Source organism: Thunnus maccoyii, chromosome 6 (assembly GCF_910596095.1).
Source record: "Thunnus maccoyii chromosome 6, fThuMac1.1, whole genome shotgun sequence".
In the NCBI taxonomy this organism is placed as follows: domain Eukaryota; kingdom Metazoa; phylum Chordata; class Actinopteri; order Scombriformes; family Scombridae; genus Thunnus; species Thunnus maccoyii.
Genome location: NC_056538.1, coordinates 32,324,048 through 32,339,828, shown reverse-complemented (window position 1 = coordinate 32,339,828; position 15,781 = coordinate 32,324,048). Strand labels below are relative to the sequence as shown.

The 15,781-nt window shown below is 40.7% G+C and overlaps 1 protein-coding gene across 7 annotated transcripts in view; it reads left to right on the top strand.

Annotated features, from left to right (window-relative positions):
- Positions 1-15,032, top strand: part of rsf1a (remodeling and spacing factor 1a) — a 33,721-nt gene extending 18,689 nt beyond the window's left edge. For 5 of the 7 annotated variants that reach the window (XM_042413671.1, XM_042413668.1, XM_042413672.1 and 2 more), the window contains exons 14-19: positions 880-944; positions 1,185-1,359; positions 2,483-2,712; positions 5,585-5,782; positions 7,674-11,613; positions 14,499-15,032. In XM_042413671.1, the coding sequence (XP_042269605.1) occupies positions 880-944; positions 1,185-1,359; positions 2,483-2,712; positions 5,585-5,782; positions 7,674-8,533 (1,528 nt within the window). In that variant the 3' untranslated portion in view covers positions 8,534-11,613; positions 14,499-15,032. The remainder of the gene's footprint in view (positions 1-879; positions 945-1,184; positions 1,360-2,482; positions 2,713-5,584; positions 5,783-7,673; positions 11,614-14,498) is intronic. The other 2 variants (XM_042413669.1, XM_042413670.1) reach the window with 2 other exon arrangements.
- The last annotated feature ends 749 nt before the right edge of the window (positions 15,033-15,781 follow it).

The window sequence follows — 15,781 nt, the reverse complement described above, 5'->3', positions numbered from 1 at the left end:
AGGTATTTGAATCGATGTGGTTCTCCTCCCAAACAGCAGGGGGAACACGGTCGACGCCGGCTGAGCACTGATTTATTTAAAGGTCATAACAATCATTACAGGTGTGCTGATGGTGAGAGGCACCAGGATAGCGGCTATTTTGGTTTCTCATTATATTTTATATAAAGGAAGTTAAGAGAAAGAGAGTGTGACACTGTCTCAAGGCAATAAAGAAAGCATTTATCAATTAAACTGAATAGTCTGCGCAATAGTTGGAACAATCATACCACTAGCAGCCAGTAGTGACTTTAAGTTTAGGTTTAGTCACTACAACGAGAACATCATCATAATTCAAATCATATTTGGAAAATTGGACAGTGAAAGTCTTTTTGGAAAGAAAACCTCCTGCAGCTGACTGGGTGATGATGGTGATGATGGTTCGGCTTCAGTTCCCTCGTCAATCAGCTGATGTGTCGGTTGGTTTTACCGGCTCGTTCTCTTTTTCCTTTAACTCGTCCTTCACGTTTTTCTCTTCAGTTTACGTTCTTCTCTCACCTCAAACACGCCGTTTTCTCGATCGTGACGTACCACATGATCAGAGCTGATACTGCGTAGCCATGGTTACCGGATCTACTGACCCCCAGACCCTACCAGACCCCATTAGACTGGTTCCTCTGAACGTTAATACCTCTATATCTCACAGCGCCAACAACATCAGAATTTCAAGTGTGATTTTTCGAGCGTCTGCAGGCAAATTTCTTACAATGAAAACATGACAAACTCCCAGAAAGAGACTGTTAACTGGTGTTTTATGTGTGTGTGTGTGTGTGTGTGTGTGTGTGTGTGTGTGTGTGTGTGTGTGTGTGTGTGTGTGTGTGTGTGTGTGTGTGTGTGTTGCAGGTTTGATGACTTTGATGATGCCATTGATGAGGCTATAGAGGAAGACATCGGGGACCTCTGTGCTGGTGAGTGGAGGATGTGAAGCTGTTTGCCGTTGTGATGAACTTTCTAACGATCTGCAGCATTAAAAAATGATAATTTTTGATCTGTTTTGTATTTTTTTAATAGTCTTTATGTCTGTCTTTAGACACCAGATAATCAGAGCAGGTTTGTAGTTCAGTATTTGTGTTGATAAATGTCTCTGCTGCAACGTAACGTGAGCAGAAGAAGAGTTGACTCTCTGACGGTGTGTTATTGTGATGTAGGAGCAGGGCGGGGCAAAGACATCACCTCCATCCTGTCAGAGGACGGGAAGGAGAGCCAGCGGCCGGTCAGAGGTCAGGCTCGTTCCGCCAGAAACAGGAAGAAGCGGAGACTGAACGACCTGGAGAGCGACAGCACGGCGGCGGAGAGCGAAGACGAGTTCATGATCAGCAACAGGTGACAAACACACAGAGACTTTCTGAATCCTCTGTCGTCTCTTTCACACCTGCAGTTTACTACATTCAAGGAAAAAATGTTTTTTTACAAATGAACCAAGAGCTGTAATCTAGCAGAGGCTCCGCTAGCCTCTCAGCTAACGTCAGCCCCGGCTCTCCACGTGGATCCAACCGGACCACCGAGCCCCAGTTTGTTATTCAGATTAAAGTGGGAAGAAGCAGCGGGTCTGACAGGCGGCTGAGTGGAGTGGAACCTGCGGAGGAAACACCGGGACCGTCAGGGTGACACAGTCTGACGAGGAGCTGCTGAGTTCAGCTGCCAGGATGTACCACTCTGTTTGGGAAAAAAAATCTTTTTGGCTTATAATGTTGGTTGGCAACCAGCGTATTAGGTGCATTACCGCCACCTTCTGCTCCACAGTGTGGACCAGAGATTAAATCCTACACATTAATCCTGTCTGTCTAATAAACTCAATGAAAACTCTGCTGCTCCCACTTAGCAGGTTCATTAAAGTTTTAATGCTGAGCTCCTGAACTCCAGTCTTCCTAAGTTCTTCCCTCATATATTGTCTTTCTTGATCATACTTAGTACAATCTATGCTTGCATGCATAATAGTCTCCTCAGCCAGCTGGAAAAAAATATGTGCATATATTGGCATCAGCAATTGGCCACAATGAGTTGGAAATATCAGCATATCGGATATCTGCAAAAAATCCAATATCGTGCATCCCTAATTATGACAATAAATAGTGTGAAGAGACAGCAGCTGATCGTTAATGTTGAGAAACAGGACAGAAAAGAGGCGTCTTGTACTATGATGTCATTTGTAACTGTGATCGCTGTGCTTCACTCGTTTAACTCACCTTTATTAACTCGTGTCTCTGTTTTCACTTTGATATAGCAGATACACTCACATCAGATCTCTTCATGACGGTCGTTGATCAGCAGATTTAATTAAGTAGTTAAGTGCTTAATTGAGCAGTTAAAGTCTCACAGTCCTCTGATTGGTCTGTTTGTCATCACACCAGAGTCTGAACCCAGTCAAACCAGTTGAATGTTAAAGCTCTATAAGATATATCTGCTTCCATCCGGCTCATTTATTCTCCTCGTCTTCCTCTTCCAGCTCAGAGGACGAGGATTTCGGTGCGTCAGGGCCAGATGATGAAGAGGAGGAAGAAGAAGACGTGGGCAGCGACGTGGGCAGTTTGGACAGCGGGGCCCGCCCCCGACGGGCGTCGAGAGGGGTACCGAAACGCCCCCCAGGCAGGACCCAACGCCGGGGCAGAAAACGGCTGAGAAGACGGCGGAGACGCTCCTCTGAGGAAGAGGAGGACGACAGTGATGAAGAGATGGGTGAGTGCACGGCGATTTCATGGATTGTCAGTAATCCAATATGATGATGTTAATTTGCACGAGTGAATTCCTTTTTTGTTGTTGTTCTGAATCTGATAGAAGATAAAGAACAATATAAAAGAATCAGCTCCAACGTTGAAAACACAAAATGATAAAAAGATACAAAATTCAGACATAAAGGTGTTAAAATGGATTTAAACCTGTCCAGTATGAAGGAATAAAAACATGGAGAACACGGCCAACGCTGGTGTGATGTGTGACCTACGTCCTGTATCAGTTTACAGTCTGGCGGCGGCGTTTCGGACCAACTGGAGCCGAAACACAGAAGAGTGACTACAATAATCAATCATTGATATGAATCATAATCAATCATGGTGTCATTGTAATAATTATACAGTATATTAAGGTAGTATGATGACATTCTATCACAGATTGTTAATGAACAGTAGACGTTCAACAGCACATATAAAGGGGAAAATGATAAAAGGAAGTCAGTATCACCAAACCACTAATTCACAGACATGGAAGAATTCAATCAGATTCTTCATCAGGCTGAAGACTAAACTCTGGATCTGTAAATGTTGGTCATGTATTCTAGAAAAGCCCCAAAATAACCAAATTCTGGGAAACAGTATGTTGAGCAATGAAAAGAATATTAAAATATAATGTTCTTATGGATGTTTCTCTGCTTTACTTTTTATCATTTTTCAAATGTTCCTCTGCAGCAGGAGGATGAATATCTGGCTGAAATATTAATATTAGCTTGTAAAACGGCTATAAAATGGAAACGCTGTAGTTTAAAAAAAAAAAGATTAGATATCAAGTGGATGATTATTTTTTGGGGGGTTATTAGATTAGTCTATAAAAAGGTCCATTTGGATCAGGTACAGAACGCTGCAGTTACCCAAAAACAAAGGAGGGTTAGGACTTCCATGCCTGAAGAGCTATTACCAAGCTGCACAAATAAAAACATTGTTGAATATATACAATCCTTACTACTCGGCGAGATGGAAAGAGATAGAGGCCGGCACAACAGATGGGGTCCCAATACAGGCTATAATAGGGGATAGTAACCTGAGAAAGCATATTAGAGAAGGGGCAAACCCATGGATGGATATATCATTGAAGATCTGGTTCAAATTAATTGTGGAAAATGACTTGAAAACTCAAAGTAGATTATTAAGATGGATTGGGTTTGATTCTGAATTCATGCCAAATAGACTAGATAAGAGTTTTAAAAATTGGGAAAGGGGACCTACAATATTCCTGGAGCTCTTAAGTAAGAAGAAAATCAAAAGTTTTCAGGAGCTAAAAGACCAATATCACCTAACAAATTCGGATCAATATAGGTATTTGCAATTACGGAACTATCTGGAGCATACAATGAGGGGGGTCATAAGCGGGAGGAGGACAGAAATTATTGAGATGTTTACTGCAACATATGAATCAAAATTGGGAACGAAGCTTATCTCAAGACTATATAAGGCAGTGGAGGACTTAAAGGGAACAGACACAGTGTATATAAAAGAGAGGTGGGAGAGGGATGCAAATATTGTTATATCAATGGATGAATGGGAAGAGATAAATGAACAGCAATGGAGAACAACCTGTTCTTTATCTTGGAGAGAACATGGGTGGAAGAATATTATAAGATTTTTTAGAACACCAGCACAGTCAAAGTATCATGATACAAAGTGCTGGAGATTGTGTGGAGCTGAGAAAGCTGACCACTTCCATGTGTTCTGGAGTTGTCCCTCCATTCGCACCTACTGGCAGGGGCTTAAAAAGTGTATGGATAAAGTATTGAAGGTAAATCTTCCACTTACATTTGAGGTGTTATACTTGGGGATATTGGGCATAGATTTAACAAGATTTGGGGACAAATATATTTACAGAATAATGCTGATTGCAAGTAAAAAAGCGATTACCAGAAAGTGGTTGAAGAATGAGGTACCTAAGGTCGAGGACTGGGTTGAGGTTATGCACAATATATATGGGATGGAAAAGTTAACTTTCTCTGTGAGACTGGAGAGGGACAGATTTGAAAGAATTTGGGAAAATTGGATAGAGTACATAAAACCAACTAGATCAGACTTTATTTGAGATGTACATCATAGGAACAAAGACCCCTAGTTCATATTTCATAGCTACAGATGTTGAAAGGTTCTGTTTTCTTTTATGGTTCGTTTGTTTTTTTTAAAATTTTATGCTATTTCACAATATCTGCATAATCGATTACATGGTAGAACTCTGTTAATTCAACTGGCCATGAGGTATGGAAGACTGTGAATAACTGTTGTGCTTTGGACATGTGTATATGTATCCATGTGTGGATATATAGCCAGAGGTATATGAATAATATATTCTATATTTTATTTTATTTTACTTTTCCTCTTGATAGGTATGAGTAGGCACAGTTGTTCTCTATCTGGATCCAAAGTAAAAACTAAGGAAGACTGTCATGTTTAAATGAATAATATTATAATATTAGGAATGGAGAAAAGAATACGTCATTGTGTACCAGTTGTAAGCAGAATGTATGTGAAAACGGCAAATAAAAAGAAAATTTAAAAAAAAAAAAAAAGGTCCATTTGAAGTTTCCAGAGCCCAAGATGATGTCTTCAGATTGCTTGTTTTGTCCGACTAACTGTCCAAAACCCAAATATACTCAATTTACAATGATATAAAACTGAGAAAAGAATAAATCCTCACATTAGTGGAGCTGGAATCAGATGTTTTGCAGTTTTTCTTTTCTTTCCACCACAAACAGATCCTGAAACCCTTCAGACGTGCAGTCCATCTTTGTGTTTTTTGTCTTTGGTCACCGTCTCTCTCTCCTCTCTCCTTCTGTCCTCCTCCTCTTCCTCTGCAGACTCGGATCAGTTCAGCGACATGACCGACAGCAACACTGACAAAAAGAGGGGGGGCCTGAGGCGGGGCCAACGCCAGCAGGTCAACTACCGCGAGACGTCCGATTCGTCAGACAACTCACGAGCCTCGACCAAAAGAGACAAGGTCAAACCCCGCGGCAGACCACGCAAGGAGCATCTCTCCAGTGACTACAGCGATGGTCAGTTACGCCTCGTTTCCTGTCAAATCACCGTTAACCAAGGTCAAACCACAAGCTGCTGTCGTTTAAAGGATCAGTTTGGCTATTTTCTGTATTTTTCTTATGTTTCTAAATCTCATGTTTGGATCCAAACCAACAATGAACTGATCTACTAACAAGTATTGTGTGTTTATCAAAGCCTGATATATCTTATTAAAAACACGTCAGTGAGTCACATCGCTGCACTGGGTGACATGTTCCTTCTTCATGAAGAGTTTGGTCTCGTTAGTTTGTTTAGAAACGGATCCAAAGACTAATAACAAGTGTTTTTATCTGAAACATTATGATGTGAATTGGCTGAAAAGAGACGTTTCCACAGTACTGTCAGTTGATCAGGGTGAAGAGCTCTAATGATTAATTAATTGGACTGATATTGGAAATGTGATCTGTAATGATGTGATTTATCAGATTCCTTTTGCTTCGTGTTCATATTGATCTCTTTGGTCAGGAAGTGTTTTCACTGGAGCTGCAACCATTAATCAGTTAGTCGATCGACAGAGAAATCATCAAAAGCAGCTGTTTTAATAATCAATTAATCGTATAAGTCATCAATCAAACATTCCTCGGTTTCAGTCTGTCATTTGTGAGGATTTGCTGCTTTTCTCAGACCCTGTTTACACCTGGTATTAACATCCGTCTCAGGTGATCCGATCACCAGTGGACAGCTCTACATACAGGTGTAAACACACCCAAGACGCATCGAGGACAGATTGAGATCTGATCACTCAGACCACATTCAGAAGTGGTCTGGACCACATAGAAGAACGCCTACTCAGCTGGCGTCCTCTGTTTTCCAGCAGACTAGACACAGGATCCTCCATCCAAAACTGCTCAACTTGTTTAATAACAAGATAAACAAATTATTTAGTTTTTCGTGTGAATTTAAAACGTAATCCACCTCCCGTTTTTCCTGTTTTTCTTGTTCCTCTAACCGATTTCCAACTCATCGCTTGTCTGTTTAAAAAAATATTTCAGAGGCTAAACGTTGCTGGATAGTTTCCTCTGTCCTGTTAAGTTGATAACAACAGTTTTTAGTTTTACTGCTAAACAAAATGAGTTCAGGATTTATCAGGACGATGCTGCTTTACTCCAAACATTATCAACCTGGACTGTCTGTGTGTAACAGCTGATCTACTGGATGTGTAGAAGAACACAGAACATTAATTAACATCAGATCCTGACGGCGTGTCGGAGATTTAAATAATGAATGAAGTTATGCTGCTGTGTCTCTTGCGTAAATGCGCACAGCTTCTCTGAATGGAGACATGCAGCTGCGGGGAAATCGCTGCATATAACTCTTTCTATTTATATTATTATTATATTAATATTTATATATACATCCTGAATATTTATCCTGTTATCAAACAAGTTGAGTCCGCTCCTCCCGCCGGTTAACAACGAACGAATCTGGTCTTTGAAAAGGGAAATGATGTCCGTGTTTATTTGCATATAGAGCAAAGTGGTCACTCAGGACGCATGTGGAGACGCATGTTAATACCAGCTGTAAATCTTAGTTTTATGTGATCGTAAATTGAATATTGTTGGTTTAACAAACTCATTTGAAGACGTCACCTTGGACTTTAGGAAACAACCGAACTGATTAATTGAGAAATTAAACGTTGATAATGAAAATAATTGTTAGCAGCAGCATTAGTTGCGGACGAAAAATGCACCTTAATCACATTTTGAGTGACGATACTTGCAGTGATGAAGGAAACATCTGAGCAGCTTTACTGACTTCCAGCAGTTTAACTACATGGAGGGAAGAACTCGTCTTCTTCACTGCCAACGTTTAACCCAGCAAAGGTTTGATTTGACTCAATAATGCCTTCCTCTTTCTTTCTCCTTTCAGTGTCGCCGTCTTCCAGAGACTCGGAGGAGGAGGACGATTACGAAGACGAAGAGGAAGACGGCCGGAGAAGGAGAGTAAACAGGAGGAGAAGAGAGGAGGAGGAAGACTTCCGCAGGAGCAGGACGAGAGCGAAGCGGAGGCGATACGAAGGCGAGGACGACGAGGAGGACGACAGAGAGAGAGGGAGGCGGCTTAAAAGGAAACTCTTGGAGAAGGAGGACAAAGAAAAGCGGAGGAGATTAAAGAGGACAGACAGAGAAGAGGAAGACCTGGAGAAGATGGGCAGGGGGAAGAGGAGAGAGATACTGTCAGAGCAGCGCCGCAAACGGCTGGCTCAGATGCTGAAGAAACGGAGGCCTTCGACGGACGAGGAGGACGAAGAAGAAGAGTCCGAGGAATCGGAGTCGTCATCAGAAGAGGATCGTCCAGTCCGCAAAAGACTCAACCGCATCGACTCCGATGAGGAAGACGACGACGACGATGAGGAGGAGGAGGAGGAGGAGGAGGAGGATGAGGAGGGAGGGCAGAAGATGACGACCAAAAAGTCTTCAGCGGTAGAGAGGAGTTGTCGCGTTGCCGGGGCCGACAACAAAGACGGCGGCGACGCTCAGGTCAAGGGGAGGGGCCGTAGCCCTTCTCCGTCAAACGGACATCGGACCTCCAGAGGCCTGGCGAAGCCTGGGGCTGGAAGTCCCGCTGTGCCCAGGGACAATGCAGGATCAGGCAGGCAGGACAGGCACAACGGCCCCTTACATCCAGAGGAGGAGGAGGAAGAAGAGGAGGAGGAGGAGGAGGAGGAGGAGGAGGAAGAGGGCCAGAAAGACTCACTAAACTCTGTCCAGAACAGTCCGCAGTCATGATGGCTGTTTGTGTGAATAATGCTCACTTCTTTGTTTCAGTTTTTTCTTTTAACTGTCAGGCTTTTCACCCACAAACCACCTCTGAAGCTGGATATCTCCCCTCCCTCCACCTTCTTACTCTCTTGTCTTGCTCTCTTCCTCCTCGCTGTTGTATCGTGGTCGAGTGCTCTCTCTCTCCACCATCACATACTGTACGTCACAACAGAAACTCACCCATTTACACTCATCATCATCATCATCATCATCATCACCACCACCACCGCCACCCCCCCTGGCAGAACTATCAGCCAACCAGCCGGACCAAAAGCCTCCTCACGCCAGGACCGGCTGCACTTCACGTTTCAGCGGACGCGCTCACACAGCCGGAGGTTATCGTGACCATTTCCCCCTAAACTCCCCTGAGTTACGGACGTCTTCTTTCCGGTGGGGTCCGCTCGGGCCTGATCTGATTGGACACAGCAGTCTGTTTGTAGTGTACCTCATCCTAAAGCACTTGGTCATTCTCATAACACTTAAATAACCCGCCACCAAGGAGAGCGCCAGTGTCAAACCGAACACTTTGGATCAGGTGAACCCGATTTTAATCCTCACAACAAAAAACTTGTTACTGGTTTATCTGGCCATGCATGCAGGTACTTCTGGTTTTATTGGTCCAGGTTTAGAGATCTTTGCCTCCCAACACAATGGAAGTGAATGGAAGTGTAGTTTGTGGTTAATTTAGGGTTGTTTCATTGTTGTTGTTGTGCTGTACTGAAAAAATAAATTCAACAGCAACGTCTTTCCAGAAACTATGTTTTTGTTACTCTGAGTAATCCACATGACACACTGGGCCTCATGCAAGAAGCTCTCAACAGATTCCTTCTTAAGAGGCACGTAGGAGAGATTTGAAGAAGATTCGTGGCATTCGTCAATGAACAAGTCGCGAACAGACAGTCTGACTTTCTTCACATGAATTTAAAGTTTAAATATGATACTGAAATCAACTAGAATGAAATATACAACTAAAACAAACATGGCTGCCAGATGTGCTGATGTTTCTGTCAGCGGTAGTAAACAGCTGCAGCTCTCTGACAGTGTAACATCACCTACTGTAGGCTAACATCTCTCTGATTATCACATGACGCCTCTCGTATCAGTCACGGAGCGCTTTGCTTTAGAAAGACGTTTTTAGCATCTTACTTCTTTATTTCTGTCACATGGATTCTTGTTTTCTAATAGTTTCAGCTCCTCTAATACGACGACTGACGCTGATAAATGTCAGTTTTGTTAATATAATCACAACAGAAGTTATCTCAGGGCACTTTCCACATAGAGCAGGTCTAGACCGAACTCTTTAAATTTACAGAGACACAACATTCCTCCATTAGCAGCGTTCGGCGACGGCGGCAAGAAAAACTCACCTTTAACGGGAAGAAACCTTGAGCAGAACCAGGACTCTAGGTAGACACCATCTGTTGGGTTGAGAGAGAGACACAGAGAAGCACAGCAACAACAATAACAACAATAGAAATATGACTAATAATAATAATAGTGGTAGCAGTTGGCGTGAAGCTGGACTAAACGGGACAGCAGGGAGTCTTTTTGTGAATGAATCTCGTCCACAAACGGAGCAGAACAGGTCGGCTTAGACGGATGTTTTAGGGGGCGTCGATGATGCTGATGATGACGTCAGCAATGCTCAGCTCCTCACGAACGGGTGACGTTCATCAGGCCGAAACCGCAGATTTATGACGAGTTTGAGACTTTAAGAGAGGAAGAAGAAGAGAAGAGAGATTCAGGAGAATATGTGCTTGCATGAGGCCCAGTGTTGCCAGTTTTGAGAAGAATGAAGTAAATATTATCCTGTAAACTTTAAGATCTGTTGAGTTTTTAAAGGCCAGTTTCAGTGTTTTTAGCACCACAAGCTAAATAACAGATTTACTGTGTTGTGTTGGTGGCAGAAATCTCAAAACCTGGAAAAATAAAACCAAATACTGTCTGTTTGGTTTTCAATCAACACTTTAAGCAACATGTTTATCATAAATGATCATCATGACCCAAATAAGCAGATGATGTTAAGTTATTTACATGCAAAGTCAATAATTTACCATGTTTATGGTGAATATTAGAGCTGAAAACATTAGTCAGCAGGTAGAAAACAATTATTCTGATCATCATCCATCGTTTCTGTCGTTCTTTTAAAGGTAAAAATGACTTGATTACAGATTTTCTTTGTCTAATGTGACAATAAATTGAATATTTTTTAGATTTCGATGTGTTGGTTGGACAAAAAGAAATCTGATGACATAAACTTTAGGAAATTATGTCAGGAATTTTTCATCGTTTTCTGACATTTTTTTTTTTTAGACTAAATCATTAATAGATTATTGGAGAGAATAAACCAGCAGATTAATCAATCATGAAAATAAACAAGTAAATATATATTCATGTGACTTTCAACATCCTGTAATGAGCAACAAAGCACAGACACCCTGCAGTTTACTTTATTATTGATCTGGTTTTTATGTATTTACATGACGACCCACTAAACACCTGGCAGATGTGCAAAAAAAATAGATTCTTCGGGCTGCAAATGTCACCAAAAATCAGGCAGTTAAATAATGTCAATCTCATGATCGCTGTTATCCAGCCACACAAATGAATCTAAACATTAAATCTAAGTAAGTAAGAGAGGAATGATCCACATCCTTGATGATGCTGAGAGCTGAAAGAGGCACTCTGGACCATTTTGGATCCAGCAGCCAAAGTGTTCGGTTTCAGATGGTTTGTTTGGCCTTGTGTCGGCGGGGGACATGTTTGCTGTACATACTTTGCCTGTACGCTGTTCCTTGTAAGATAATAGATGTTCTGTTCTTAGTCCTCTTGTAAAATATAGTGTTATATTTTCTATATGAAGGAGAGGAGGAGAGATGCTGCTGTGAGTGATGTGTGGATCGATCAGCGGTTCGCTTGTTTTGTTTGGAGATTCTGCGGCCGTTGGATTTGTGTGAAATAAGACCAGCGTGGAGCCCGTTCACGAGTACAACGTCACCTCCTTGTTACTGCTCACTTTCAGCCTTGTGTCCTACAGCTTTAAAAAGGTTTTTAACATTTCGTATATATATATATATCCCTGAAGGGGGACCCCCCCAACTGTTTTTAAGCAGGAACAGAGCTCTGTATTGTGTCACCGATCAAACAAAGTGACCGCTAACTTTGTCATCTCAGCTTCTAAATGTCCATCGGGATTTATGCTTGTCTGAAACGGTTTTATCGGGTAAAAAGTGTATTTTAAGGTTTACTGTGCGGCCCAAAGCAGAATAGAAGAATTCCTGTAAAGGATCAATCTGGTGATTTTCTCCATTTTCCTTCTTGTCAACAAATCTCATGTTTGGATCCAAACCAACAATGAACTGATCTACTAACAAGTATTGTGTTTGTATCAAAGCCTGATATATCTTATTAAAAACACGTCAGTGAGTCACATCGCTGCACTGGGTGACATGTTCCTTCATCATGAAGAGTTTGGTCACGTTAGTTTGTTTAGAAACGGCTCCAAAGACTAATAACAGCATCATGTTTTCAGTCTCTGGAGAGTAGTTCTGTGTAAGGCAGACGCAACTGAGCATATGCAGGATCAAAGCTCCTTTTACAGCTTCACTAGCTTGTTGTGCTACATATCACAACCTCTTGACTTTGTACTGAAGTTATTTACAAGGCACAATGTAGAAGCAGCGTTCCCGCACATGCTCAGTAGCGTCTGCATTACACAGAACTACTCTCTGAAGACTGAAAACATGATGCTGTTATTAGTCTTTGGAGCCGTTTCTAAACAAACTAACGTGATAAAACTCTTCCTAATGAAGGATCATGTCACCCAGTGCAGCGCTGTGACTCACTGACGTGTTTTTAATAAGATATATCAGGCTGTAGATACACACATAATACTTGTTAGTAGATCAGTTCATTGTTGGTTTTGTATCCAAACATGAGATTTGCTGACAAGAAGGAAAATATATAAAATCGCCAGACTGATCCTTTAACTTGTTACAGTCAGATCACTGTTTAGGCTTTAAATTAGTTTTATCCTGCTGTTCAGGTAAACAGAGCTGTTGATGGGACAGTTCAGTCCGGTTCTCTTTGGGTTAACATCACTGGTATCACAAAGCTGCTCATCAGCTGGGAGCTAATTAACAGTGTGTTTCTTTTCTGGTAAACAGACAACAGTTGGTTTACTTTTTATTTCCAGAGTTTTGATCAGGAAGCGGCGTCATGTTATTGACGGGATAAGAGCGTTGAAGCTGTCTACGCTGTAGGGAACAGAAGAAACTTTGCACAGTTAAAATGCAGCTATAACCATCATCCATTATGTATTTAGTGTTTGTGAACATGGAAACAGCAAAATCGATTCTACTGATCTATAAATACGTCTCTTCGTTTGTGATCGCAGCCCCTTTTTTGTCCATTTCGGGATCCCGTAGGATGACGACTGATCTGACGGTCTGAAGTTAGAAGTAGCCGTGCAGCGTAGGTTACCGTGGTGATCTTACCTGGTTAAAAGTGAGCCGGCTTTGTGACACCAGAAACCCCAAAGACATCCGGATCACCCGCTAATCCGGCTTTGTGATACGGGCCCCTGGTGTTAGCATGGATACGTCTATCTGACAACAACAGATGTTTGCTCTGATTCCCCTGCAGCTCTTTTCTTTTATTTCTTTCTGTCAGTAAAAAAAAGTTTCTTTTGAAGCTGAAAGCGATGATATCCAAACTCTTGATCTGTCTGCAGCTCTGATCCTGATCTGATGATTCAGGAGATTTTTCCAGAATTTCTTTGGATTCACATTTGATGTGTCGAATAAGAGACGAAAGTGTTTGAATCTCTGTTTTTAAATCATTTTAGCATAAGAGGACACATACTGTATATTTTAACTAGCAACAAATGCTCTCAGCTGACGTCTCCCAAAAACATAAAAAAGTATATTTTAAATGACCTTCCCCCCCAAGTTACAAACAGAAACCAAACTGAAGCGTTCCAGGTGCAAGAAATACATAAAACACAACGCAACCATCTAATATTCCAAAAAAAATCAGTTTTCTTCTTGATCTTGAGATGTGTCAAAAAAACCCACAAACTCCTGAACAAAACCAGTAATTCAAAACCTTTAAGAAGTGGTGGTAACACTTAATTTCACAGGACCTTTAATTTTATACTAATTTCCTGGAAATTTGTACAGTAATTTGCAGGTAGTTCATTTTTAGAACATTTTACAGAGGACGGTGTAGTTTGGTACAAATTATTAGAAAAAACAGGGAAAAAAAGTTGGTTTATATTTGAGTTTTCAATGTGTAGTTTTGCGTGTCATCTGCATATTAGCTTGTTTCTTAAAAACACACAAAACTACACTGAAAACTGAGTGTTTTCTGTCAGTTAAAGAATCGTCAAGTGTCTAATTTATTAAGAATTTTTGCAAATTAACAACTACATATGAACCAAAATATAATGACAGTATAACACTTGTGTTTTTCTTATTTGTACCAGATTGCACCTCTATGGAAAATGAAGCGTTACATACCAGCAAACTACTGCAGGAAATGAGTCTAAAATAAAGGGAGCTGTAATATAAAGTCTCTCAGGGGTCAGACTGATGTTAGTTTCTGTCTCTTCTCACAGAATATAAAAGTTTATTTTTTTTTCTGCTTTTATTCCATTTTGAAATCAAACTCTTCGAGTTTACATTGACGAACAAACTCAGAAAATGATTTTTTTTTCTGCTTTTTTGAAAAATCACTACTTTTTCTTTGGTTTCAGGATTTGTGTTGAAGAAGCGCTCAGTTTGCCAAAAAAAAAAAAAAAAAAAAGCACCTAAATAAGAAGAAATGGTTGAATCAATAATTGTGATTACTGGTTTTTGGTACTGTCTGGTACTGGTGCTCTCTGGCAGTCAGATAAATGTGGGTTTGATGGAGTTTCCTGTTTTTTTTCCAGGTACTTTTCCTGCAGATGTTGTGAAAAGCCACCAATCAGATGAGATAAAATGCTGTTTTGGACTGTGTTTCATCACCTGTTTTACCTTCTAATGCATTTCCAGTGGAGATGTGTGTAGATGTGAAGCAGCATGTGTGTGGAAAATCCCCTTCATGCAGAACTGCGAGGGCAGCGTTTTAACAATCTTGGAGGATTTCACTTCAATTTTTTATAATCAGTTTTTTACCCAAGACTTTTTTTCCCCCCCTCTTATCGTGATGGAAAATCATCAGACAGCATTTGGGACAGTGAGTTTAATGTGTGTTTATGCCACCAGCCCAAAATCATTCCACTGAAGCTGATGAGCGTCTGTGTCGGCTGTTTGAAAGCAGCCGCTGCAGCAGATCCTGCTGGTTTTCAAATGTTCAGCCCAACTAATCTGGATTCAGACAGGCTCCTTCCATTTCTCTGTTGTACTGTTACTGTAGTATCGCTGTAACATAAATGTTTTCTAAGTTATTAAAACCAACATCCCAGGCATCTCCTCAAAAAACACACTGTGTCTGTGCCTTCTTTTTTTATTCCTGCTTGATTGAAAATTGATTCCAGTCCTGATGGAGAGCAGAGGAGGAGGAGGAGGATGATTATCCTGCAGGTGTGATGAAAACATGTCACAAATGAAATCTCATGTAACCGTAATGAAACAGTGCTGGAAGAAGTACTCAGATCTTTACTTCAGTCAAAGTACAGCAATGTAAAAATACTACATTACAAGTAAAAGTCCTGCATGAAAAATCCTACTACAGTAAAAGTACATAAGTATTAAAAAGTAGTAAAGTGCTCAAAACACAAAAAAACATTTAAGCAAATCAAACATAAATAAATACATGAATAAATAAAGGATTGAAGTAAACAATGACAATTTCTTTTAAAAAAAATATTACACATACAGTATAATTATAACAAACACATACAATAACATGTAATATAACAAATTTAACAAAACAACTGAAATTAAATGTAATTAACTAAATGAAGTGGTGTTTCCTGTTTCACTGCTAAATAAATCAATAAATTGTCAACCAGAGCTACATTTACATAAACTGATAAATTATTTCACACTGATGCAGCAGCCGATTCACCGACAAGCTCCTGCACCACTGATTATGGAAACCACCAACTACGCTAAGATTGAGGTACATTGTTGTTCCTGTTTTTTCATTTTTAAACACAACTTTAGAATACAGTAGATGCCATAATGTTCTTTCCTCTTTTTTTTTAAATTTTTTTGTTGTTGTTTTTTT